At 47.6% G+C, this 27,991-nt stretch overlaps 1 protein-coding gene and 1 non-coding gene across 5 annotated transcripts; one reads left to right on the forward strand and one right to left on the reverse strand.

The window, feature by feature from the left end:
* Positions 1-1,414: 1,414 nt before the first annotated feature.
* HMOX2 (heme oxygenase 2) lies at positions 1,415-27,927 on the reverse strand. 4 transcript variants are annotated; one of them, XM_057528989.1, is made up of 6 exons: positions 27,801-27,927; positions 6,256-6,382; positions 4,228-4,345; positions 3,368-3,859; positions 2,297-2,423; positions 1,415-2,207 (listed from the first exon to the last, which is right to left on the reverse strand). In XM_057528989.1, the coding sequence occupies exons 2-6, from the start codon at positions 6,339-6,341 to the stop codon at positions 2,080-2,082; spliced, it is 951 nt and encodes a 316-aa protein (XP_057384972.1). In that variant the 5' UTR covers positions 6,342-6,382; positions 27,801-27,927; the 3' UTR covers positions 1,415-2,079. The 4 variants fall into 4 exon arrangements, with proteins under 4 accessions (XP_057384972.1, XP_057384973.1, XP_057384975.1 ...); XM_057528990.1 differs by having other exon boundaries at positions 27,835-27,923; XM_057528992.1 differs by lacking the exon at positions 6,256-6,382 and having other exon boundaries at positions 27,835-27,911.
* LOC114237909 (U6 spliceosomal RNA) lies at positions 13,017-13,123 on the forward strand. Its single transcript, XR_003623377.1, has one exon. It is a non-coding gene; the product is annotated as a U6 spliceosomal RNA (small nuclear RNA).
* Positions 27,928-27,991: the final 64 nt, after the last annotated feature.

Below are 27,991 nucleotides of genomic sequence, written 5' to 3' on the forward strand. Positions count from 1 at the left end.
CCCCTGCCCAGCTCCCTTTCCAGCCACACCTCTGTGAACCCCGGTCTTTGCTAGGGCCAGAAGGAATGCCCAGGAGCCTAGCCCATCTGTCTATACCATGTCCTTGCTGCATGTGGGCACAACCTCTGTGGGGTGTGTCCCAGCTGGGACTAGAGGTGACAGAGAGGAGGGGCCTCCTTGCAGGCACACTCAGATCTGCAGTGCACTCTCCACGGATCCTCTTCCCAGTAAGCGCTGCACCCTTTGCCCTGGCTGGCTTGCTGTCACCTGTCACTGTGCTCGCTCCAACAGCGGGCACTGCAGCAGGAGCAGCTGTGGCACTGGACGGGGGACAGGCTGGGGACGAGAAAGGAGCAGCCGCAAGTGGCAGAAGTGCCCTGGTGGACACCAGCCCTGCCCTGGGCCTGAGCCCACACTGTCTATTTCCTGAATGGTTTGTCTGTGAACTTGCTCACGTGGACCGCTGTATCCTGCTGCCGCCCCTCTCCTGGTCTCGCACTGCCACTGCATGGCCTCCTGTCACTGTGAATCGTGGCTGGTCTCAGTTTATAGTTTCTCATTAAATTGGCCCTTTCACTCCCCTGCCCGAGGCCTCTGCTCTCTTGCCTGGCTTCCTTCTTTTGTGAGGGAAGGAGGGTGGGGGGTTGAGTCCTCAGGGTGTCGGTGCTTATGCCAAACCGACTATCCAGGGACGACACTGCTATCTCAGTCCCTAATTAAACCCGCCAGAGCCCAGTGTGGACGAGCCCTAGGATTCCAGCTGTGACTGCGCCAGGAAGTTGGCTTCATGGCTCTGTCAGGCTGCCTTACTGATAACATGTAACCCACCTCCACACCATGCATCCACCCACGGGGTCTGCAAGCTGGAGACCCCCAGCTAGAGCTCAGGGTCATCCCACCCTGCAGGGAGGTACCCTCGCTCCCTTAAGCAAGACAGAGCCACTGGGGTTGAGGCTACTGGGGGTGGGCAGGCAGCTGGGCCCACAGGTTCTGGCCGGCTCTGCCTCTGCCCCTCATCTGACTTGTGAAGGCAGGTGGGCTCGGTCAGTTATTGAAAAAAGTGTCCCCACCATTGAACCCTTTTCTGAGTAAAACTTTCACAGATCCTCAATATATAAAACCGGTAATAAATTCCTATTAAAATAAATACTTCATTTCTATGTTAGACAATGAATTATTATATAATTATATGCTCTTATCTTAGTTATTAAAAAAAAAATTCAAAAAGTAGGAAAACTCCAAAGCACTCTGAGAATTAGAAAACCACGGGACCACATGGACTTTAAGGGTCTTTGTGAGATGGTCACAGTGACTCCGCCCTGGAGAGGTGCGCTGCTGGAACGTGACCAGCAGTATTGGGAGCACGTGAGGGGCTGCCAGGGGCCATCGAGAAGGATGACATCACACCAGGAAGGAGGGAGGCAGCTGTCAGAGTCCATTTTATTGAGTGCAGTAGCATTTCCACAGGTCAGAGGAGACAGGCCACGGGCAAACAGACCCCACTCAGGTTTCTGCTTGAGAGGCATGAGGACTGGCTACCCAGGACGGAGCTCCCAGGGCCTCTGAGGCAGGGTGTGAGCCTGGCTTCTGTCCTCTTCCTGGCCCCCGCCCCCAGGAGAGGTCCTGCAGAAGAGCAGCCACATCTAGGGAGCCCCCCAGACCCCAGGGCTATGGGAGCCTGAACTTGCTAGCTACCCCACTCCCAGCAGGGGAAAGATACCCACCTAAATGCCGACACGACGAGAAAGAGCAGAGGGAAAGAGCCTTGGGGTCAGAGGTGTGGGTGCCCCGGCAGCAGAGCTGGTTCCAGAGGCCCAGGCTGGCCCGCTGAGCTGCGCTGGCTGCTCCTGCTGCCATGGCCTGGGGGCTGCAGGGAGGGTGGGCCTGCACCCAGGTCAGCATTTGGCCCGCAGATGGGATGCTGACAGGCAAAGGCTTTAGCATCTGGCTTTTACTGGTTGCTTGTTTTCTCAAGCCCAGCATTAAAAAAAAGTCACCTGAGGTGGTAGTTTGGTCGTGGGTGGAGGTGAGGGCGGGCCAGTGGTCAGGAGGAGGGTGCCAGCGTGGGTGGTGGGTCCTTCACATGTAGTACCAGGCCAAGAGGCCGGCAGCCAGGGCCACGCTGGCGGCCAGAATGAACTGGAGGCTGGGCTTGCTCAGTACAGCCAGGACTGTTCGGAAGGGGCAGCTGCTGCCCTCCAGGGCACCTGCATGGCAGCACCAACAAGGGACATGGCATCAGCGGGGGACACGGACACAACCACCCTGGGGGGAGCTCAGGACACACGAGACCTACCTTTGTCTTGTTTAGCAGCGTAGTAGGGGCATTTCCGCACATCTCCTTTCCCATCGTGCACAGGGAGCCCGTCCTCCAGGGTCTCTTTGGCCAGCAAGGAGCCAGCCTGGTCCAGTTCACTGAATATCTGCAGGTGCAGAGGATCGACGGCCATCACTGGACTGTGTATCCTCTGTTTTCAAAGAAAAATCTCTCCCCCCCGGACACAGAGGGAGCTGGAGCAGGCGAGGCTTGCTCAGGAGTGCAGAGCAGCAGCCCCAGTCCGTGCCCCGCCACCGAGCTCTGGGAGGTGTGGCCGCACCTGTGCTGCCCAGACTGACAGCCCACAACTGAAACTACCAGGGAACAGATAGGAGGAGAAAGCAAAAGCGCTGCCCCAAGACACTGTGTGAGCACTGGTACTTCCCTATTTCCAGCTGCTGGGTATTTTTACCAAGAAACAACAGAAAAAGAGGAACATGGGAGAATGAGGCCCTGACAGGGCTGACCTAGCCTGAGTGGCCCTCAGAGGCCTGCTGAGATCAGAATAGAGGGCTGCCAGGCCTGTGGTCAGGCTGGCGCTTCACCACCTCCCATGGCAACTTTCCTGGTGCTGAGGGCTGGGCCTGGGCTCTGGACACAGAATCAGCCTCCCCAGACTTGGGCCCATCTAACAGCTACTTGTAAACTGAGTCATTCTCACTCTCCTTGATTCTCTCCCTGAACTTATCAAGTAGGACTTTTCATAGCAATCCTTGCTTAAAAGGGGAAACCCATTCCTTAAGACCAGGATCCTGGGGTGAGAGGGAGGGAGATGGCTCTCTCCTTCCCAACCCCTCAATGTGCTGGGGCCTCGCCTTCCCAAAACACAACACACAGGCTATCAAACAAGGCAGAGCCATGACTGGGTTCGTGCTCTCTGGCCTGTTTGGTCCCTTGACTTTCTCTCGGGCAGGCTGTAGCTCCTCTGTCCTAGCGCACTGATGCCCATTTGGGCAGCTCCTCTGTCCTAGTGCACTGATGTCCATTCAGGCAGACCCAGGGCGGCCCCCCGCGGTCAGAGGCCCCTTCCCGCCTGACCCCTGGCAGTACCTGCATGTTGTACTCGAAGGCCTTGTTGGCCTCCTCCACGATCTTCTCTTTGGTCTTCAGGTTCAGGTCCAGGGCGTTCATCCTGGCCCGGTAGAACTGCTTGAACTGCTGTGCATTGTCCACATTCTCAAACAGGTAGAACTGGGTCCCTTCCCCTGTGCTGGGGAGTTTCAGGGCCCGCTGGGCCACCTTCTTCAGCACCTGGCCCCCTGAGAGGTCCCCCATGTAGCGGGTGTAGGCGTGGGCCACCAGCAGCTCTGGTTCATCCTGCCCCACGTAGTGGATCCGCTCCACGTACTTCCGGGTGGCCTCGGAGCACTGCGCCTGCTCCTCCCAGTCCTCACCATAGAAATACTCCATGTCCTTGATCAGCGCCGCCTTCCGGTGCAGCTCCGTGGGGAAGTACAAGGGGGCAAAGGCTGGGTGGTCCTTGTTCCGGTCCATCTCCTCCTCAAGTGCCGAGTATGTGAAGTACAGTGCAGTGGTGGCCAGCTGCCGAGGGCGATGGGGAGACCATGGGAAAGGGGGACCTTGGCCGGCAACTCCCGAGCCCACTGCCCACACTTCTGAGCAGCTGTAGACAAAGGCTCGAGTAGCACCCACCTCCATTCCCCAAAGGCCTACTTTTATACAGTGAATTATTTCACATGCGCAGGAAGCTTTTGTTTCTTAAAGGAATGACACGGTGAATTCTTTGGAACATGGATCACTTCCTTTACATCACTATGTTATTCCACTTAAGACATGAAACCACAGCCTGACGCTGAGAAAGCATGGAGTATGGAGAAAGGCTCCAGGGGGGCTTCCTCATGGGACTAAGGCCCCCCAGCCCGACCCAGTCCATGACCTAGGGCACAAACCTTAAACAGCTCCTTCCTGATGTTGCCTTTCAAGAAGTCCTTGACAAACTGGGTGTTTTCTGCCCGGTCATGTGCTTCCTTGGTCCCTTCCTTCAGGAGCTCGGAGAGGTCCACCATCCTATGGAGAGAGCATGCGTGTGTGAATTAGCACTTCCCAGCTCTAGGCTGACCACTTGCCGAGCTAGAGGCAGAGGCTGCTCAGAAACTTGATTCCAGCCTCTTACCAAGAAGCACAGGGCAGGCAGACGTGAGTCTGCTCCAAGGACTTGGGAGACGCTCTGGATGACTGTGACCTACTCCTCCACAGTGTCTGTGTCTCTCTGAACCACCCAAATGAATGATGCTTTGCTTCTGTGGCCCCCTAGTGCCCGAACAAACACACACCTCTAATCCTACCACAGCGTGTGCTGGCTTCAGGGAACAGACAACCTTTGGGAATGTCTCTCCCGGAATCCACACCACTGAGAAGGACTGACCGTGCATCTCCTGGGGTGGCCCTGCTGCTTTCCTCCCACCTTGGACCCACAGTGTCTTCAGGATTACATGTGGCTGGGTCCAGGAGTAGGAGGATGCAAATGAAATCAAGGCCGGGGAGGTCAGAGCCAGGACCTAGGTTTGTGCTGCTTAACAAAATTATGCAGGATGGAGTGGTGCTGACAGATGCCAGTAGCCAGTACCAGACAAGGGGGAGAACACGCTGGGTGGGGGCTCACGTGCATCCACACAATCATCTACTAGAGCAAGAAAAACTTGACCTCTCGAAGCCCAGCCTCTGTTGGCTTCTTTAGGAGACTGGCTCATATCACTCATGTGCTGACAATATTTATTATTAGCAATTATTTCAAGATATAAAAAAAGAACTTTGCTGGAACTCTACTCACTTCTCTGTGGTGACCTAAATGGGAAGGAAATCTAAAAATGAGTGGATATATGTATATGTATAACTGATTCACTTTGCTGTACAGCAGAAACTAACACAACGTTGTAAAGCAACTATACTCCAATTAAAAAAAAAGAACGTGAGATACATACATAGATAGATAGATATACACACACACACACACACACATATATGGTATGGAATATTACTTAGCCACAAAAAATAATGAAATAACGCCTTTTGTAGCAACGTGGATGGACTTGGAGGGCATTATGCTAAGTGAAATCAGAGAAAGACAAATACTAAATTCCACTTACATGTGGAATCTAAAAAATACAATTAGTGAATATAACAAAAAAGAAGACTCACAGATATAGAGAACAAGCTAGTGGTTACCAGCGGGGAGATGGAAAGGGGGAGGGCAATATAAGGGTAGGGGACTAAGAGGTATAAACTACTATGTATAAAATAAGCTACAAGGATGTATTGTACAACTCAGGAAATATAGCCAATATTTTGCAATAACTATAAATGGAGTATAACCTTTAAAAATTGTGACTCACTATACTGTACACCTGTAACTTATATAATATTATACATCAACCATACTTTGATAAATAAATATTCAGAAAAAAAAAAAAACAACTTTGCCAATGACAGGGCTACAAGGAGAGGCTAAGAACAATGAAGAACAGGCCCAGGTAACTAGAGGCTTTGAGTGATGAACTGGTCCTCCCCAGAAAGGAAAGCCCTGAAGTTAGAGTTGCTCCCACATTCGAGGGGGTGGGAGACACTGGAAAAGGTGCCAGCTTTGCCTCTGATTACCCTTTCTCACCCCAGATGACAAAACGCTTAGAATTTTAAGAAGAAAAAAGGACCAGGAATACCATCAAGTTCCACTATTCAGCATTCCTAGCAGTGCCCGTCCTGCCTCCTCGTATGATGGAGATGACGGTGAGAAGGAGCGGGCAGAGCGCTGAGCAGCCCAGGGTGCCATATGCTGTCTCTGCAGTGCCAGCCTGGTGTCCGGAGACCACAGCAGCATGACCCTGACCACACCTGGTGCCTCCAGCACCGGAAGCCAGGTGTGCTGGGCATGGCAGGCCCTGGGCCCACCTGACTCAACAGGGCCAGCCCCCATCGCTCACCTGGTGTGGTTTTCTTTTTCTGGGGCCCCAGAGCTCTTTTTCTCTGGCTCATCCACCCCCTCTGAGGTCTCCAGTTCCGCTGACATCGTTGCCAAGTGTGGTTCTTCCTGCTCTCACTACTCTGGTCCTGCAGAGACATGAGGAGCAGGTGATGCGGCGCCCACGACAGTCACGTCCCCCAAACACCTGCTGGTTCTGCTCTCCCCTGAGCAATATAAGCAAGGAGTCACCCACGTGCCTCAGGAATGTTTTTGTTAAAAATAAAGCTTTGCCGTTACTGGGACTATATCTGCATATGGACAAAATATGGACAGTGGTGATAGCATTGTATTGATGCTGAACTTGCTGTTTTTTTTAATTGCACTGTGGTTAGTTAAGAGAATGTACTTGTTTTAGGAAACACATACCGAGGTATTCACAAGTAACAGGGCATACCACCTGCAACTTATTGTCAAATGGTTCAGAGACAGAGAAAAAGAGCACGCGTGCGTGCGCGTTTGTGTGTGTACAGGCACGTACATGGAGGGGGGAGGACACACAAGTAAAGCACATGAGGCAAAATGCTGATGGTAAATCTGGATAAAACATACACAAGAGTTCTATGTACTATTCTTACAACTTTTCTGTATTTCTGAAATTATAGCAAACTTAAAAGTTATCCAAAACATAAAATAACAAAGAAAACATCATTTTTAAAAAAAGAGCAATGCAGCAGCTCTCAGTGCGGCAGCAAGCTCATCTGAGCCAGCCCAGCCTACCTATTAAAGGCAGGTGGCCCTGTGCAGAGAGAAGCAGAGAAGCACACAAAGTGGAACGTCGAGCCAGGCCATTCAGAGCAGCTCTGCTTTAAAGCAGAGCTGCTTGAAAGGCCCCTGACAACCTGCATCAGCTACACTGAGTCACCACGCAAGCAAACTGTCCCCAGCCCACTCCAGACTCTGCCCAGCTGAAGGAAATAACAAGTTAGGCAATCGGTGCCTGCTGCTTGCTGCCACGGCTGAGCCTTCGTCAGCTAGGGAGATACGGCCCCAGAACACAACAAGCTCACCCTCCACCCTGGCAGTGCAAAGGGGTGGGAGCCCATCTGGGAACTTTCCAGATGAACAGCAGCACAGCTGCACCAACAACTAACAAGGTAACGCAAGACCAGGGCTACCAACTCAGGCCAAATCAAGCCAAGAAAAGAAGAGACCTTAACTTTCTACCTCAAGCAGCATCTACTTACTGAGCATTACTGAGCTCTACCCAGAAATAGGTACTTCTTTGTTCAAGGAGAACAAAGAAGTATAAGAAATGGTCTTTGAAAGGTATAAAGAAGGCATAAAGGTCCTTGAAAGGTATAAAGAGTAAAAAACAACCTCTATCTCACCCCACAGATACAACCACTGTTAGTATTTTGCTAAATATCCTTAGTTTTCTCTAGATAACATCTTCTTTGTTATCTTTGGGGATATTATAAGGCATGGTTTTGCTCAGCAGTATCTTTCTGAACCTTGTCTCACCTTTAGATTTAGTATTTATACAATGGGATTAATGATAGGAAGGATTAAGTGAGAACAAGGAAGCACAGTGCCTGCCACTTGGTAAGCACTCAGTAAATATCAGATATAATGGTTTGTACTTGCCCAAGAACACTTAGAAAATAGCAGAAAGTTAAATAAGCCAGACAAAGCATGGTACCATTTCTATGTACAATTTTAAAAAAAAAAAAGGTTCAGTTCATAGAACACAGTGGAATGGGGGTTGCCTGGGAGTGGGGGCAATGGGTAATGGCTGGTAAAAGGGTACAAATTTTCAGTTATAATATGAATAAGGTCTGAGAAGCTAATGAATAGCATGGTGACTATAGCTGATAATAGTGCACTGCGTAACTGAAATTTGCTAAGAGAATAGATCTTCAGTGTTCTCACTTAAAAAAAAGGTAGGGGATTCCCTGGTGGTGCAGTGGTTAAGAATCCGCCTGCCAATGCAGGGGACACCGGTTCGAGCCCTGGTCCGGGAAGATCCCACATGCCGTGGAGCAACTAAGCCCGTGTGCCACAACTACTGAGCCTGCACTCTACAGCCCGCGAGCCACAACTACTGAGCCCGCATGCCACAACTACTGAAGCCCGTGTGCCGAGAGCCCGTGCTCTGCAACAAGAGAAGCCACCACAATGAGAAGCCCGCACACCACAACGAAGAGTAGCCCCCGCTCACCGCAACTAGAGAAAGCCCGCGCGCAGCAACGAACACCTAACACAGCCAAAAATAAATAAATAAAATAAATAAATTTATTTTTTTAAAAAAGGTAAATATGTGAGGTGATGGATGTGTTAACTTAATTGTGGGGATCCTTTCACAATGTATGCATCTACCAAATCATCATGTTGCACACTTTAAACAATTACAATTTTGTTTGTCAATTGTAACTCAATAAAGCTGAAAAGAAGAGAGAAAAGAAATAGCAAAATATAGAAAATGGGACCTTCTTTTGACTCCAAATTAGATACACTCTCCTCTATCAAAGTGCTGGTGACGGTATGGTGCAGACCATCAACAACAGATGGGATCTGGGGCAGGGGAGAGGAAGTGCCTCTAGATCAAGCAACAATATGAACAAAGCTAGAAACTGGACAGTCCACAGAGATGGTGAAAGGCTGCCCAGCTATGTGTCCTCTTTGAGGGGTCAAGGTAGACTCTGCCAACTGTGGAATAAGCCCCACATAGCTTCCCCCAGCTTGTTCATACTGACCCAACTTTACAGACTTCTTTTTTGGCCACACCACGCGGCTTGTGGGATCTTATGGGATCTTAGTTCTCCGACCAGGATGGAACCCAGGCCCTCAGCAGTGAAAGTGTGGAGCCCTAACCACTGGACCGCCCGGGAATTCCCCAGACTTTTAAGAAAGAACATCTGAGCTCCACTCCCTTAGGGACCCTGAGAGCCACAATTTGTCCCCAGCTGCTCGGCACTCAGACTGCAGAGAGGAGAGGGTGCTGAGATGAGAGTTCTAGGCTTCCCAGAGGAGAGAGGCTGCAGTAAAAGGCCCCAGAGGCTCTAGGCAGGTGCACGGCCACACTGAGGACACGCCCCAGGCACCTGAAGACTACAGCCCCCATGCTGCTTACAGGAAAAAACTAAAATCAGGCAAAGACAAGAACAAATGCCATTTGGTTGCCTAGGTTACCAACTGCAGTAACTTAGGTAAATTCCTCCACCTGATCTTCATGCTGCACAGCAGTGACTGTATGAGTGATTAAATCTGACCACTAACTGTTTTACTTGATGATAACTGCACATTCTGGGAGGTGTAGTCACTTGAGCAACAAGGCTTCTGCTTCTCTTAAAAACACAGAGGAAGGGAAAGCCAGCTTTCCTCCAGTGCCTGTCGTGGCATTTTTTTTCTCAGCAGCACTTTATTTGTTCCACTCCCCCCTCAGGCACACCCTCCGCCCACCCTCTTCAACCTGGTCCTGCCCAACAGCCCCTAATTCCCTCCTCCCAGCTCTCAGGAGGCCCGACTCTGCCCCCAGGGGCAGGGCCACAGCTGTCTGCTTCACTGCTGTAGCTACAGGGCCCCAAAAATAACAGGCTCTCCATAAACACTTGTTGAACAACAAATCCAAAAGAAAGAAGGTGGGTGTAATGAGTGCCGCCAACAGTAGGCATCTGTGGCCAGCAAAGCACACTCTGCGGCCCACTACTTCAACAGGTTCTAAACTCAAAACACGGTTTAAGGATTTTGCTTTGAAAGAAGGACAGATACCAGCTTATTCCATCCCAGCGGCAAGAATACTGAGTCCTTACGCAGGCTAAAAACTCCATCTGGCAGGGAAGGAGAACACTCTCAGGAAGGCTCAGTTAGTACATTCAACCCACACAGGCTCGGTGCCAGGAAGAGAGCTGTGTCCATTCTTGAGGCCTGGCCACTGTTCCTCAAGGGAGTGGCCTGGGGTGCAGCATTCAGGAGCCACCTTGCACGTCAGAAACAGAAATCACTTCATTCTCTGAAAAGCTACGTGGCCAAACTTGGTCAGGCTGACTTCTACACTCAAATCCTTTTTTCTTTGTAGGAACCACTGTAATCCCTAGAAAATCAGAGGCCAAATCATAAATGTGGAACCTTTCTAGACTTCAACCTCTTGTTATCAACATGAAACTGCCCCAACCCCCCAACAAAAATGAAAACAGAAAGATCCCAAAATATTCCACTGTGGGAAATACACTTCAAGAAGTATTACTAGTAATCTGTACCAAAATGATAAGTAGCCATACTATGACGTTTGAAAAAAGTCACACAGCCTAACAATACAGGGCAGGGCTACTCAAACAACAGTAAACAATGGAATCCTGGCACCACAGCAACAAGTTGACTGGGCTCTACCCCTGCATAAAGAAGTCTACATAAACTTCTTTGTTAAAAAAAGGCCCCCAAACACTGACTACAACTATCTACAACTAAGTATACTGATGGTGACAGGAAGGGAATTTGGAAAACTATGAATACTTGTTACTTGTTGGACTTTTTAGCTAACTGGCTCCTTCTTTCATATAAAGTGGCTCAATTCTCTTGAAAGGGGGGAGGGAAAGGCATGGGAGAAGGGAGGGACAGAGAGAGCAATTGGACCAAGGAAACCAGCTAAGACCCTGTACTGTACCAAGTGGTCACCAGGAAGTCCCCTGGGCCCTTTACTTTGCTCTTACTAATTCTAGAAAGGTCAATTTGCCCTCTCTCTCTCTTCTACTTCCAGAAAACTGTGACTCTCTTTATAAAATCTACTTCCACAACTCCATAATTCCTGTACTCCTAGCTGTTCACCTGATCACTACTGGTTTTCACTCCCACACCTGATCTGAGAGAAGTGGCAACAATGTCCCGATCACCAATGTTCCCTCCTGTGGACCTAGCCCAGCAGATCCACAACACTCATTTCAAAGCCTCTGCCCTGGTAAATGACAGGCTCAAGACTCTAGGGCTTCTGAAAGAACAGTCATGTTCAAAGACGTTAAATCCTCCTCCATAGAGACTCACGTCAGCAAATCTCAGGTCAGTCAGCCTGGGACACGGCTGCCAGATGGAAACATAATCACCACTCCTTCCCCACCTGGTGATCCCAAAAGACACAGTGGAGACTTCATCCGTAACAATTCTTTTTTTCATTCCCATTCTTTTTCTTTGCCCAGGAAAACCACAACTGAGGGAAGGGGGCAGGTTGCTGAGCCTGGCCAGAACTAGAGAGGAAGGAGGGGGGAAGGGGGAGGAAAGGCAGGCGACCAGCTCCCTGAAATTAGAACAGTCCTCCTGCCTGACTGGAATTGACAGTGACCAGCTATCAGCTACCGCAACTCATGGGATGCCCACAACATGAGCTAGTGTTGTTTTCCCACATACACAGAGGAGGAAGCAGCCAGAGGGAAGGTGAGCGGCTGCTCCCTCCCTACCGAATGGCTTCCTACTGGGCACCAGAAGTGCCTGCCTGCCTCCTAGAAGGCTGCTGGCAGCTCAGAGTTCAGTCCGGTCTAGAAGTGGCGTCACATTTATAAGAGGTGACTATTCTTCAGCTTCCACAAGTGCCATCAGCCTGTTTCCCACCCCATTAAACTAGAAGCATCCTACAAGACAGATCAAGACTCCCTCATACTCTGAATTTCTCAGAGTCCAATACCATGTTCCAAATCATGTACAGCACAGCACCCTGAGGAGTCTCCATCCTGAGCTGTAATTGTTGCCAATGCATGAATGAAATGCCTACTGAACAAAGCGAGCTAAATGAAGGGGGCGGGTGAGGGGTGACAATAAAATATGGATTAAATTCTAAAACACCAAGCAAAATAATAAAAAATTTAGTTGGGTACTACGTCTCTGAATTAAATGGTATGAAATCTAGTTTTATTTTCCTTCAAATCTGACTCCTTCCCTCCCTCCTTCCCTCCACCTCCACCCCTCTTTCTGGTGGTCTGGTTTTTTTCTAACTAATGACTTGTTTATAATTCCCATGCCTCTGAGCTGGCCAAGGCCATTCTCACCTCACAGGGCCCAGCTGGGTTGTCGCCTTCGTTTAGGGGCCAGTGTTGTGCTTTTTCTGCTGCTCCCCCAGAGTCCTCTCCCAGGGCTGCAGCAGCCCAGGGTCTCCCCCGTAGTCCCCGCCCCGGGCTGCTCTCCCCACATCAGAGGTGGACACTGACTCCCTGGCCCCTCTGACAGCACCACACAGGCCCAGTCCCGCGTCCTCTCTCCCCTTGCCCAGCAAGGCTGCTCCTCACCCGCCGGCCTGTGAGGGCAGGCGCCTCAGCAGGCTCTGACTCCTTTTCTTAGCCAGTACTGCTGGTAATGAGGCCTCTGGTTTCTTCTGTCTCAAGGTGCCTCTGGTCATTGGTACAGCTTTCTTCCCAGAGCCCATGGAGATGTGTTTGTGTGTTTTCCACTCTTCTGGCTGAACTAATACCTTTCAACTGTATACATCTTTGTCTATGATCTCACCCCACCCACATATTGTGACATTCAGGAGGGCCATAGTTAAAAACGATGCATCACCTCTCACAGAAACCATGTACAATATGTGCACCACAAATGTTTTCAGATGATAAACACAGAATACAAGAGTCCAAGACACCCCCTTTCCTGGACTATAGGATTTGCTCCTTCTCTACATCCCCTTTTCACCTTTGAGAATACCTGTTTCTGTTGAACAATCCCATAACCAGGCCAAGTCAATTCTTAATGGTGCCACACACTCCTATCAGGCAAGCCTCAGCAGATATAAAGAAATGGGTGGTTGTGCTTGCTTCGGCAGCACATACACTAAAATTGGAACGATACAGAAAAGATTAGCATGGCCCCTGCGCAAGGATGACACGCAAATTTGTGAAGCAGTCCATATTTTTTCCAATAAAGATGTTAAAAAACAAAAAAAGAAAGAAATGGGTTGTTTACCCATCATGCAAGTTCTTTTCTGAATATCTGTCTACACAAAAAGAGTAAATTCTAACATCCTACTTCTAACCCTATATATGATCTGGGGAACAAACAATGCTAGGGCTACTGTGGAGGGAGAGGGAGCAGGAGGGAGGAAGCCAGGGGGCAGGAAGGTGCATCTCTTCAGAGCCTCCAAATCTCTCCGGCTTTCTCCATTTTTCACCTGTAAAATGCAATGAATATCTGCCCAGCATTCAATAAAAGACTATTACTAGGATCAAATAGGATAATGACTATGAAACCACTTTATAACAAATGTTAATGTTACAAAAGGAATTGAGAATGAACTCAGAACTGTTTACTAGCTGGTCTACCCTAGGAGACACTCCTGGTGAGCTTTTTTCAGATGCTAGGACACCAGGAAATTCTCAACAGGGGGAAGAAGCCCTGTTCCCGGATGCAACGTGGAAATAAACTTGCTCTCCTTAGCACTGTTTAAAATCCAGCATCTATAAGCGTAAACCCTGCACCAAGGGCCAGTTTTGCACCCCAGCTGGCATATGGATGTGAAGAGGAGGTGCAACCTGTTTTCTGTAGCAAATAGCCTTGACAGTCCCTGCGCTGCTCCCAGACCTCAGGGAGGGCTGGAATGATGCAGGGGAGGGGGGAGCTCAGTGGACCTGTCAGTTTACAGGGGCCACTTTTGGGCTCCCACTAACTGTTGATTATTGCTCTAGATCCAGCTCACCTTCGGGAATGGAAAGGTAGCTGGGCCCTGCACAAAGGGTATGGTCTTTAGAGTTAGAAAGATCTGGGTTGGAGTTCCAATGCTTAGTAGCTCCATGGCTACAGGTAAGTCATAACCTTCTGAAGGCTGAGTTTCATCATCCATAAAACTGGGTAACAAAACTCTCTTTGCTCCACATTCTCGAGTGTGCTGTGAGGACTAAATAAGCTAATGTGTGCACAAGTGCTTCATGAAACTCAACGCTGCTCAAATGCTGATGATCTCTTGAGAAAGTTGTTGGCGAAAATGGGCAGCTGGGTGATTCTGAAACACTGAGGAAGAATGTGAAATTTGGTGAATCCATGGGTAATTCTGGGCAGGTCACACCTGAGGACTTCTGACTCCACCCTCATCCTCTGACAGTGTCAGGAAATGGGAATTCCTGCTCTTTCTGAGGTGAGACCTGTGACCACTGAAGCTAGAAAATCCACACTGCAGATGCTGCTCGATGCTAGCTAAGCTGGAGGTTGGGAGCGGTGCACAGGGTTGACTCGGCTCTAACCCTACAAAGCAGTGATAAGAGGGGCCTCTCAAAACCCTGAGGAAACCACGTCATCTAGATCAATACCTTCTGAGTTTGTAGAATAAATGACCTGAGGTCTCTGAACTCTGGTGCAGCCACACCTCAGGAAATCTTACACACAAGCTTCACCCATTTCATTTTGATCACTGGGTGAATTCAATCCCACAGTTCATTGAATGGATGACTATTAACCTCTTGACAAAGAGCAAGTTCAGACAAAGAATCCTGGAAAAGTGGGGAGTCCAGGGACACAAAGCTCTTGCGTCAGATTTACTCAACACACACCTGCACATTTGGGCAACAAGCAACCAGAAAGCAACTAAGGGCACTAGCCTCTTAGTAACCTCAAAAACTGGCGTGATTCAGGAAGTCCAAGACTTCTCTGGCAGGCTTTTTTCACTGTGGAGGGGTGGGCTCATCTCTAGCACATTCTAATACAGCTGAGCAAGAATTCAAAAGCAGACACTGGGACGAAACCTGAAACACTGAAAAGAGCAGAGAAGAGGCCAGAAATCTACTGCTGCTGGCACCAAAGACGCCACTTCCTACTACAAATGAAATAAATACAAGACCTGCCCTGTTCCCTGAGTGCCACTGGGTCTCAGGGCTGAGAAGACAAGACTCTTCAGTCCCATGAGAAGGACCTGGAGGGGTGGGGGCTGAAGTACTGACTGACTTCTAAAATGGTTAGGCTGGGATTTTATAAGAACAAAGCCTAGGCACCAGACATCTACAGGGCTGGTTGTAACAGAGTAAATGCTGGTGGGTCATCCCCATCAAGCAAAAATCATTCCAACTTTGGAACAATCTTGAAAGCACGTGTTCTGTGGCTTAAGTGGTCAGCCACATTTCCTTTCACTCAGGTGTAACAACTGTCACCTGTGACTTCAGCTTCTCTCATAAATGATGACTACAAATAGCATTTGGGAGTTGAGGGAGAGAGTGGATGATTAGGATGCTTCTGCTGAATTTCCATTTTGGAAAACCTAGAAGTGCTATGGGCTCCCAGGTAATTTCCTCTGTACAAACAGGATCGACAGAACCTAAGCAGCATCCTTGCAGGGACCAAAGGCCCTCAAGTTCACCCAAGAGAGGGTGGTGCAGAGGAAGAGCACCAGACTAAAGTCTAACAGATGTGGACACACCAGACTAAGTCACTTTCGAGCAGAATCCCATGACTATGAAGGAACTAAGATCAAGAGAATTAAGTAATATGGCCAAGGTCACTCAGAGTAAACAGTGGAGCTGGGACCAAACCTGAGTCCTTCTGAATGCAAGGTGATTCCTCCTGTGTCCCCAGCTAACCCTCAGTGGTACATGAACGTGAAATTAGTAGGCTGTCACGACAGACTACTAGCAACATGGAAACTGAGGTTATATTACACTGCATTTACGCTCACAGTGGAGGGGTTTGCTAAACCACTGAGTGCCATTTGTTTTTTTAGTATGAAAAGTGAGCTCAGTCCTATGATTTCTGAGAAGTAAATGCTCAGGCTCCCATTTGAAGATTCAAAAGCTGCTGCTGCCCATCCCCACAACTCTCATCTTGGCTCACTCAGAATACAGGGCAACCCGAGAAGGCTGTCCCCTGGCGAGCCCTGCTTTTGTTGAGTAACATGGCAGGCCAAGGCTGGAGATGGTTGGTCCCAAGGGGGAGGATGGTGCCCACTCCATCCCCCCACCCCCGCCACCACTCAGTACCAGGAAGGAAGCAGCCAGATCTGCCAGGTCTTGGTGGACGATGAAGCCAGAGGCCCTGGGGCATCCCAACACCAAGAGGAAGTCACAGTAGAGTCTGCACATTTCTATAGTACCTATTACCATAGTAACTACAGAGAAATAGAGGACCTGGTTTTAAGAATCTGAAAGCGTGTCCTCCCTGTGTTAAGTGTCTAAGACCTATTCAGTCCTATCTTTCTGTCTACTGAAAATACATCTGCCTTTGAAATAGTAGTGTGATGGATAGGAAGTACATCAACATAAACTTCTTATAAGATTAGCAACTCCATAGGCCAAGGCATTGGTCAATCTAATGAGGTGGCTCCTCTGTCTCACTGTGGACCCGTTTGGGATCTTAACATATTTCCACAGGCCTACAGAGTTAGGTATCATTCTCAGGCTTTTTCACGACTGCCTAGATTCTGGCATCAGGGGCAGGGGTGGGTGAAGTGGTGGCAAGGAAACAAGCCCTGACCAAGAACTGGCAACTCCAAGAGGCTGGCGCTGTCCTCACAGGCTTGCGTCTATGGTGGCAGGGGACCAGCAGCAATAGCTACTGGACTTGCTTAGAGTAAGAGGCTCGGCTTTCCCAGCGTTCCCAGCAGGCCCTGCCTCCACTGGAGGAGCGGTCAGGAGCACAGAGCAGGCAGCCTGCTGCCACTCAACTCTCTGGTTCCCTGTACTAATAAATGAGGCAACAGCTCCTAGGAATGGGGGTGCGCAACTGTTTTCCTCCCTCAGTATATCTGGCCTATTTGTACATGGATGAAAATGTCCCCTAGGAGTAGCCAGGAACTAGAGGGTAGAAAAAATATACTGTAGGTGATGTGAAGTTATCAGCAGTTAGTTGTAACAGCAGCCCTCTCTTCCACTCTAAAAAGCATCCAGAAGGAGAGCTGACTTATAAGGATAATCTTTAACTCAATAAAACTTATATTTTGAACAACAAAATATTCACAAATTTCACTGTTAGTAACAATTTACTTGCAACACCCCTCAAAACCATACTTGAAAGGCAGAAAAATCAAGGTGGCACAGTGATTACTTAGCAAAATGCCCTCAAACTCTTTTTCTAGATACTCTAGCTCTTCCTTGAAGCCTTCTTGGATCCAAGGTAAGAGATAACAGATCATCACACATTACTCTACCTGGTCTGTCCGTGAAATTTCCACAGCCATGTGCATTAGTTTCCTCACCAGGACGAAGTGCCCAGGACACAGCCTCCCCATGCAGTAGTCACTGGCAGTAACTCAGCATATGTATAAACGTGACTCTTAACTTAGATACAAATATAAGTATTTGTATTTCGGTATACATCCTACGACATGCAGGCCAAATCCCTCCATCTCAAAGTTTCTAGAAGATGGGCTCAACAAGTCTAACAGCAGCCATACGCACAGAAGTCCTATCTGCACAGCACAATGCTAATGTGCTGACAGGACACCAAAGGAGTTGAGGCAATGACTGAATTGCATGATGATCTCTAGAGCCGACCTACGGTAGGCGCCCAACAAACCTGACCTGAACTAAGCCCAGCCAAGAGAGAATCCACTGCCACACACAGGCTGAGAGGCAGCATAGGGCTGTGGTCAAGGCACAGGCTCTAGTCAGGCAGGACAGAGAGAAAACCCTGGTTCTGCTGCACACCTGCTGGGTGGCCCTGGACCAGCTATCTCTCTGAGTCTCAGTTTCTTCATCTGTAAGGATAGTAATAACAACTCTGCAACGTAGGTATAAAAATTAAATGAGATAATTTACTTATAAAACTGCCATATAGTATGATGTTGATTAATGAACTAAATAAAGTGTCACTTAAAGTTAACAAATGTTCCTGTATACTTTTAGTTAAGAAATGGAAAAACCCCTGTCTCTATGAAAGGCCCTACAGGTAGCATCAAATCTATACTGGGGTCACAGACTGAACTGAATGCTCACTGTAAAGAACCTCTGTTTTCATTCTGATAACACTAGATACCAAGAAAGGAACAGAAAAACCTTGGAATTTCTAGCAAAATAAATTTTGCAAAGGACCTAAAGGAAGATAATCACCAGAGTTCAGTTCTTTTAAGGAGGCTCTGAACATGAGTTACGTGAAGCCCCTCCATGCCACAGAGGGTCAGGCTCGGGGACGGGACATGTTACTGTTTTGTTTCTTTAGAGCAGCTCATCACTGTAAATAAAAGTTTAGGTAAATGAAAAACGTACTTGAATATTCTGATTTCCATTTAGGTCTCTTGCCAATCAATCCCTAACCCAGCGGTTCTCAGATGCGGGCCGTTTTATCCCTCAAGGGACATTTGGCCATGCCTGGAGACATGTTTGGTTGTTACAACTGGAGGATGGGCTGTGCTACCGGCATCCAGTGGGTCTGAGGTGGGTCTGATGCTGCTCAACATCCCACAGAAAGCACAAATGTGCGTACACACACACACACACCAATAACAACAATAATTATCCAGCCCAAAACATCAACAGCACCAAGGCTGAAAACCCTGCTCGAACCTCTCATCCCTTCATCAGTTTACAGAGACAAGAAGAGCTTTGTTTTCACGCTAAGCTTCAAACCATCCATCACACCTTCATGAAATATCCTTTACAGAGATTTCTGGGAAAACTGAATTTCCACCAGAAAACAGAAGAGGTTGTAGGTGGGGCAACTTGGCACTGCCCACAGATGACAATGAAAAGGGTCACAGTACCTTCCTGGGAATAGGACTGATTTGTATTTAGATCGCTAGGAGGCAAAACCTTTAAAGCAGGCTCAGTAACAAAGCCAGGCAGAGGTGAAGCCCTGATAGAAATGTGCTCACTGACTTCTTGGAGGAATAGAACATAAAACTGGGAGAAAATCTAATTATTATTTATCAGTCTGGTGTCTGACTGACAAGTAGGCTAAGAATGAGAACTAAGCTCTACTACCAGGTCTGCGCTAGCTAGCTGTATTACACAACTGCCCTGGAACTCCAACATCCTCATTTATAAAATAAGAGGCACTTCTCAGTGAGCTGCAGGGAAGATGGTATTTAACAGGAGGCAGAGCAGGAAAGACTGTGGGCTTCCCCCACCCATTTCAGACAGAGCAGCTCCCTTATTCCTCTGAAAATGGAGTTGTACTGCTTCTAAAAATAAGGTCTAGATAACAATGAGCTGGATGATCTTGGAGGCGTGCTGTTACATTAAGAGCTACCTAAGTAAGCCTTTCATGATCTATTACAGCATTTGTATTCTGTTACAGTATTTATATGTACACGTCTTTTTTCCAGATTATGGCTCATTTATCTTTGTCTCCTACTGCCCAACACAGGGTACCTACCTAATCAGGGTTTGCTGAGTGAATAGACAATTTCCAGAATGTAAGGTATTCTCAAAATCAAGGTATTCTCAAAGAGCAGATGACAAAGAGAACATTTAAAAGTGAATCCCAGAAATAAGAAAAATGGCTAGCTAGTGAGTAAGCATCTTTGAACAGCATTTTTACTGCAGAAATTTCTACTGATGGAGGGTGGGGGGTGACACAGGCCTTGTAGGGGACCAAGCACATGATGCTCTGTGCTCAAATAGCTCACTGAAAGAGAAATGTTGCACTGCATTGGTTTTAAACTGGCTTCCTGACATTCTACAGATACAGCTATTGACCACACACCTTTTAGATTTTAAGGACTTTGAAAGCCTGATTAAGAGCAGAATACTGGGGCTTCCCTGGTGGCGCAGTGGTTGAGAATCTGCCTGCTAATGCAGGGGACACGGGTTCGAGCCCTGGTCTGGGAGGATCCCACATGCCACGGAGCAGCTGGGCCCGTGAGCCACAATTGCTGAGCCTGCGCGTCTGGAGCCTGTGCCCCGCGACGGGAGGGGCCGCGAGAGAGAAAGCCCCGCGCACCGCGATGAAGAGTGGCCCCCGCTTGCCGCAACTGGAGAAAGCCCTCGCACAAACCGAAGACCCAACACAGCCAAAAAAATAAATAAATAAATAAATAAATAAGAAAATCCTTTAAAAAAAAAAAAAAAAAAAAAGAGCAGAATACTGCCTTACCTTTTTTTTTTTTTTTTTTTTTAAGAAGTGGATAGGCGGGACTTCCCTGGTGGTCCAGTGGTTAAGACTCTGCACTTCCACTGCAGGGGGTGCGGGTTTGATCCCTGGTCAGGAAACTAAGATCCCACATGCAGCACAGTGCGGCCAAAATAAATAAATAAATAAATAAATAAATAAATGGATAGGCAAAATTTTAACAGTCCAGGTAACAAACGCTTACCAGCACTCCTCCACCCCATGCATGCACAAACCACCAACCCTTCCTGCTGTCCACCTCTGTGAAAACCCTTTATTCCCCCAGTTGGCTTTAGAGAAGGGATTTCACAGCAGCATTCTCTTCATGTTCGTTAGTCTAGGGAAGGGGTCAACCTTCTTTTAACATGCCCTTATCCTGTCTTTAAGCACATTTTGGAGGAAATACACCAAGGCATTAGGTTATTATTGCAAGGGGGAAAAGCAAAATGCTACAGTGACCGCAATTTACCAAAAAGAAAATTAAAAAACAAACAGCATTTTGCCACTGTAAAACAAATAACTTCCTGTTCCATGAGGCAGCCTGCACAAAATACATAAATTAAAGATACATGAAATGGGTGCCTGTAATTCCCAAGAGGTCTCCAGAACTGATCAAACATCACTGTCACCACTAATCATTATCGAGAGGAAACTCAAATAGCCCAGAACATCTACTGCTGACTAAGGACCTGATTAGGCAATAACGAATGAATAACTAGGGGGAAAAAAGGTAGACATGATGGCGAGGGCAAATGTCAAGAAAGGCAGAGAATCATGTGCTCCAGGGCTTTAAGAGGTATGCTCACCCCTTTTCCCAAACCAAACCCTACACAGAAGGCCAACACATGGAGCAAGTACAGTGGAGCATCCACAGTTAAAGCAGTCAGGGCAGGTGCGGGGCGGGAGCTCAGCTCCTCCTCCGCCCTCAGGAGCCCTGAGCTCAGCATGCTTTGCTGGCTGTGGTCTGGGGCAGCTAGGGCACTCACTCTGAAACAGACGGTTTCCATTTCCCGCCGTGTGTGCTAAGTGATGGCAGCTCTAGGACAGTCTTTTAGGTCTGCATGTCCAAAGCAGCAGAGGGAAGCTGGTCTTGAATTAGCCACTGTTCACAGACCTGCCCAGGGCTCCCTCCACTCTTTCATACCTTGTTTCCAACAGTCTAGTAGTTTCTGAAAAACGTCCTGACCTTCCAAAAAGCATGTGACTTCTGTGCCAACTCACCCCCTCCCCAACACTCCTACTTGGCTCTACCTCTGTATCACAGACAGGTACACATTCTAATCGGCTGCACTCGACTATAAGGTCCCTGAGGGCAGACCTGGAGCCTTACCCACACCAGTCAGGTAAGGGCACTTTAGCTGCCCCACTCCTGGGAACCAGATTAGACCACTGTGTACGTGGGAACATGCTGTCCTTTGCATGAACACTCAAGTATGTCCCATGACACTTGATGTTTGGTAGAAGGCTGCTTGTTTACAAAGGAATCCTACGGTTTCTGTCTCTAATCTTCCACGGAAATACCTCCTCATCTGAAGATACAAATTCACAGACGTGCACTTCTGAAGATGGGTAGCAAGGGTATTCGTCAGAATATAACAATCATTAGCCTTTTGAAGTTGCAAATCCCTTTGAAAATCAGATGAAGACTTCAAACTCTCTCTCCAGAACAATTACATATTTAAAAAATGTTGCCTATGCTATTCCAGAGCAACCACAGGCCCCTGAAGTTCACCTGTGGACCGAGAATTCAGCTTAAGAATCCCTATTCTAGACGAGTTACTTTATGAGAGACATTCCTTTTGTGGGTAATATGTTTTCAGTAAAACCCCTTAATGCTTATTCATTGAAGAGGGGTTTCCCCTCCTTCCTTCTTTTCTCTTCCTACTCTGTCTTTTACCTAACCCAGTGGGTTTCATTCAAATTATCATCCTTTCCACTTCTCAGCTCTTCACTTTCTTGACCTCGCAGAATACTGAGTGTCAAAACAACAATCATAAACCGTACAAAGTGAATTTACTGTTTTGCACCTCCTCAAGGTGACTGCCAACCCCCTGTGAACAAGGACTGCTGGGTTTGCTGTTGTTTTTGTACATCCCCTCAGTGCCAATAGTCTGCACACCATAGAGGCAAGACATGTGCCAAATGGGCAGATAGATAGCTTCTTTGTCCTTCTACCTGTAGGCATTTGCACTTGAATGTGTTGACTTTAAAATCTGGGCGTAAGTCCCGGAAAAGCCACATGCAAAGGGAAGAAAGCATAACCTAGAGCAGCCAGTCACCCCACTTTGTTCCTTCTGGGTCCGCCAGTAAGACTTTTTGCAAACACAAAAAGTGTTACAAAACAAGACAAACATGACACTGAGCCCAGACACTTAGAAATTTTGCTGAGGCTGACAAAAACCCAAGTGTGGCAGAGGAATAGTGTTTCTGTTTATTTGTTTTTGTTTTTGAATAGTTTGGTTTTTTGGCCCCGAGGCATGTGGAATCTTAGCTCCCCAACCAGGGATCGAACCCACAACCCCTGCATTGGAAGGCGAAGTCTTAACCACTGGACTGCCAAGGAAGCCCCAGAATAGAGTGTTTTAAAAGTTATTTTCTAATTAGTGGGATACCTGTTACTACTAAGCAAAGAGAAGGCATGACTCTCCCCTTGCCTTCCTGTAGAAAATCAAGGGAGTAAAGGTTTAATGCCACTTCATTACGTCTGCTTTTCTCATCTGCCTTCAAACACTACTACCTAGCCCCCCCTCCCAACCCACACTCAGTTTTGCTCACTGATTCTTCCCCTTCATCTGCCTGCCCTCCTCCAAATTGCCCTGGAAATAGTTCCAGGTGACAACAGCTCCTCTGCAGCAGCTCCTAGTGGTCTTGCCAGAGAGAACAGCAGATCCAGTACTAAGGAAGGCATGTGACATGCCATCTTATCATCAACAAACACTTATAATGCTCATGGGCTCTACGACTACAAAGAGGCCTAAGATGTTCGGGACCTCAAGCAGCTTTCAACTGAGAAAGAGAGAGAGAGAACTAGAAAAATAAATAACATAACAGGTGTATTATATTATAAATGCTAACTGTGCAGTACAGACAACAGTGCTAAAGATGGAGCCTTATGTTCCAGATTTTCCAGGACAGTTCTGACTCAAATATCCTGTCTCACCAACTCCTTCAGTATACCTGTATGCTCAGACTATGGGTCCCACTGTTTGGCATAATAAATACAATCACCCCAGTGACTGAGGAGGCAGGTCAGCCAACTAGATTAGCTAAAAGCATGATGGCAAATTGTTTTAATCATGCTAGCACCTTCCCACAGCCCTGAGGTAACTGCGGGATTGAATATAATACAAGACAGTGAAACTTGAGGCTTCCAAGACTGAGAGCGCTCACTGGGAGAAAGGCAAGAAGCTGGGAGTATTGAGAAAAAGTCAGGCTGGCGGGGTGCTAGACACCTGCCTCTTTATGCCATTCTTCCCCAAAGCCCTTTTAAAGTTACTGAGAACTATGACAATAATTAGGCTTACGATATTCCTGGGAAGGAAACAAATCTATTCGTGTGACAAAAGTTAATTTTTCCCCTAAGTAGAGAGAAAAGAATATCCACTTGCTGGGCCTCTGGCAGAAAAGCTGACCGCAGTCACTGTGTGCAGCAATCCGCCCTTTCTGTCCTGTCTGCTGTCTCCTTCCTCATGTATGCTGTCGCTTACTTCTCTGCCTTCCTACCAATCTACTCCCTCTTCCATCCAGCCTGGGCTTTAGACAAGGAGGCCCCAGACAAGAATCACATGGGAAACTTTAAAAACACATGTTCCCAGGCCCAACCCCAAACTTAGTGAAATAGAAAAGTTTGGAAACCCCTGTCTTAGATTGAAAAGCAGCATTCAAGGCACTCAAGACTTGAAGGCTCATCAAGTATTAACCTCATTTTTCAGACACAGAAACTGCAGCTCAAGGAGTTTAAATGTTTTTCTCATGATCAAAAATATACCACAGCTTCCTTTTTGGGGAGAAACAAACTGTTTATTTTTGACTCTTTCTAATATAAATTAATATGTATGTATTTGGATACACATACGCACATGTAAAACAACATTGTCTAGTGTTGAATAGTTGTTTGTGAGTGAAAATAATGGTTATAAATTGATTAATCAGCTCAATTTTGTACTTAATCCAATCATTTTGAAGTGCAAACAAAAAGTTAGTGTATATGTAGACTTTCAGAGAGAGAGATACTTAAGCATACATTTGAAAAAAGAACCCTCCTCAACATCACATCATTGAACAGCAAGAAGACACGCAATCTGATGCAATTCCTACTTCAAAAGCAGACTAAACACCCTTGGATTACTATTAAAATATTTGATTAAAAGAAATACATCACATAGGGAAATGCACATTTGCTAAAAGCCTTTTAAAATTACATCAAAGCAACATTAAAACCTGCTCACTGAGAAGAGCCTCATGAATTTAACTGCTGTTTTGAAATGCCTAGTTAAGGTTTAGAGTATTACCTTGTAAGGTCTGACTACAGATGTGGTTGATATGACCACCCAGAAAGAGTTCCTGGCTCCACTGCAGTCAGCCATGATCGCAATTTAGATGCAGTCCTCTGATGGGCTGATTGTAAATATATTCCCTTTATAATAGCTATGCACCTCTAAATTATCTATAGTGAACTCCAAAACCATTGTTATTCTTAATGGAAAAACACTGGTCATACAGAAAGGATTTATGAATAAATGTAACTGCATATCCTGTAAACATATGTAACATTGCTAGAACAGACCATCAGTTATAGGCTGCTGTATTTCAGTACTGTGTGTCAGATTTATTAGAAAGTTTAAAAGAATTTAAAGTCAGCTGCCTTCATTAGCTGGCTTTACAATGTGTAATATAATGGGAGACATCTTATGGTAAATAAATGAAGTCAATAGGGAAAAGTAAACCTTGGAGTGAACTATCACAGAGCACCCGAGTGGTCACCAGAGTGAAATAACTCCCATATAAAAAACAGGAAGACCCCAGCATAAGCAGTTATATTAACTGTTCCAATTAAAGATATGCCCCCCCCCACTCTCTCTCATTGCTGGCAAGAATTAATCAGTAATGGCACTGCTTCTCAGCAGGGCAAAAATACCCTGAAAGACTATTCAGATTACAATAAAAGGCAGAGCTTTCATTCTATACTTTTACACAAACAAACCTAACAAATATAATAAATTAAGTTAAAAAGCAAATAACCTTCACTGTGTTCAACACAAAAGGAGATGTGACCCAGATCTCTTAATTCTCCCATTAACTAGTATCAGAAAAAGAGACTGCATTAAATGTCTATTTATAACTTTTTAGTTAACTATGGCCAATAATATACAAGGAGGTAATGTATTGTTCAAATTTTTCATCTTTCTCTCCAAGGAGTTACAAACTAAATTCCGAATTTTACACTGAAATATACAATTCCAATTTTCAAAAATATCTTCCTCCTAGAGGAGTGATATTTCAGTTTTTGGTGCAAACCTGATACAGAGCCCAACTATCCTATGAAGAGAGTCAGCTTTTAAAAAGAAACCAAAAAACCAAGGTAGCCCAAAGGCCCCAGCTATTTTGCTTTTCAACAGACTCAAGGAACGGTAAGCCAAAGGCAATGAATACTTTACTTTCTGTAATTCACCTTCTCCTTGGCATTGTCATTTCTGGAGTAGCTCATACTCCTGACTCTGGTGACTCACAGCATATCATCTCATTGGCCCAGGCAAAGGAAAAAAGGAAATCAAGTCAGACAATGCGGGAATCACAAATTTTTCCTCTTCACATCCCCAGTCCGACGAGGTCACTCAGTAAGTGTGTTTCCAAGCTCCCTCGAATTCCCATACCCCGACCAGTATTTTGGCGTAGGTACTGTATTTGAAAACTTTTCCCAATTTCACCAAGTAAACTTGAAATGCCCAACTGAACTGTGAGCTCTTGGTAAGCTTGTGATGTCTTGTCTTGTGATGTTTCTTGAAAAAAACATAATGAATAAAGCACAGATTTAGGGACTTCCCTGGTGGTGCAGTGGTTAAGAATCCGCCTGCCAATGCAGAGGACCCGGGTTCGAGCCGTGGTCCGGGAAGATCCCACATGCCGTGGAGCAACTAAGCCCGTGCGCCACAACTACTGAGCCTGCGCTCTATAACCCGTGTTCCACAACTACTGAAGCCCGCACACCTAAAGCCCGTGCTCCGCAACAAGAGAAGCCACCGCAATGAGAAGCCCACGCACCACAACGAAGAGTAGCCCCCGCTCGCCGCAACTAGAGAAAGCCTGCGCACAGCAACGAAGACCCAAAGCAGCCAATAAATAAATAAATATAAAATAATAATAATAATTTTTTAAAAAGCACAGATTTACTCATTTATATTCCTTATCCTCCTCCTCACAAAAGAAAACCTAAAAATTTTAATATGGCAGTTAAAATTTTAATCAAAACACCTGGTTAATGCCTAACAGAAATTCAAATACATAAAACCAGTAAGCTCCCTGTTTCCTTCTACTTGGGAGGGCAGTTTAGGGGGAGAGGGAAAAATGTCTAGTTTAAATAACATAATCCATTTCCAATCTCCATGGCTCTGTTTAGGAAAGAGCATGGGATCTGGGAGCAGACCACCAGGAACAAGACCACCTGTGCCATCTTCTTGATTGTGGGATGCAGGTTAAATCTCTTGAGATTCATCATTAAACCCATTTCACCTGTGGGAGAACTATCAACTCACAGGGTTTTGTTAGGGGCTGAGAGTGAGAGGGCTTCCTGAACTGTAGAGCACCATAGGATGTTTATATTTTTTCAGTCATGCTCCGCCTTGTGTGGTTCACAGAGCCATGAATACAAGACAATAAGGATGAACAGCCACAGGCCACAGCAACCGGTTCATCAGAAGTCACTTAAATGACATGACACAGGCCTTGTGCAAAGACTGTGCAAGGCGGTCCTGGCAGCTTTTACGGGACAATTAATACACCTAGGGCACTGCGCTTATGAGGTGACAGGTAGACTCCCTGCCAGACTAACCGGTTGCCCCTGACGTTGGTCCCTCGCAATCTTGCGGCCGCGGGTCACTCCGGAAATCAAGACAGTGACTCAAAGGACCCTACGGACCGAGGTGAGTCAAGAGCAGGAAGAGCAGAGCCCCGGCCCACGCCAACAGCCTGGGCACGGCTCTCCGCCGCCAGGCCAGGTCTGGGTCCTCGCCGGCCCAAGGTGGACAGACGTGCAGGCTGGTCGGCCAGAAGCTGCAGGCCCCGCGGGAACGCCAAGTCCGCCCGCGGCGACCAGGGAGTCACCTCCCCCGGGGCACAACTACGCGAACCCGCGGCTTAGGCCTCCCCGGGCCTGTGAAACGCCGTCTAGGAAGCGGGGTCCCCCCGCTCGTCCCCTCCGGCCCGCCCCCCGCCCAGGGCCCGCCAGGGCTCCCTCAAGCGGGCGCTGGGGCGCAGCGGGCCGTGGCCGACCGAGCCCAGCTCCCGAGGGCCCGGGCGGGCCAGGCCCGCGGAGGAGCCCCGAGGGAGGTGCGGCAGTGCATGGACACTCACCGGCCGCGGACACTCACTGGCCGTGGACACTCACCGGCCGCAAGTCAGGTCCGCCGCCCGTCAGCACCGAGTCCGCGCGTCGCTCAGCGCCGCGGCCGCCGCAGCCAAGCAGGCAGCCCGACGTGCGCACGCAGAGGGGGCGGGGCCTGCGGAGGACACGCCCCTGCGGCGGGCAAGTGGCTGCAATCTCA

The sequence above is a fragment of the Balaenoptera acutorostrata genome, chromosome 15 (genome assembly GCF_949987535.1).
Source record: "Balaenoptera acutorostrata chromosome 15, mBalAcu1.1, whole genome shotgun sequence".
Taxonomy (NCBI): domain Eukaryota; kingdom Metazoa; phylum Chordata; class Mammalia; order Artiodactyla; family Balaenopteridae; genus Balaenoptera; species Balaenoptera acutorostrata.

Bases quoted from the DNA above. Each gene is read 5' to 3' on its own strand.
- HMOX2 (XM_057528989.1), bottom strand. From the start codon at position 6,341: ATGTCAGCGGAACTGGAGACCTCAGAGGGGGTGGATGAGCCAGAGAAA. The intron at 3,860-4,227 runs GTTTGTGCCCTA...CGCCCTCGGCAG, and splicing joins TCAGGAAGGAGCTGTTTAAG to CTGGCCACCACTGCACTGTA. The intron at 2,424-3,367 runs GTACTGCCAGGG...CTGCACCTGCAG, and splicing joins CCTTCGAGTACAACATGCAG to ATATTCAGTGAACTGGACCA.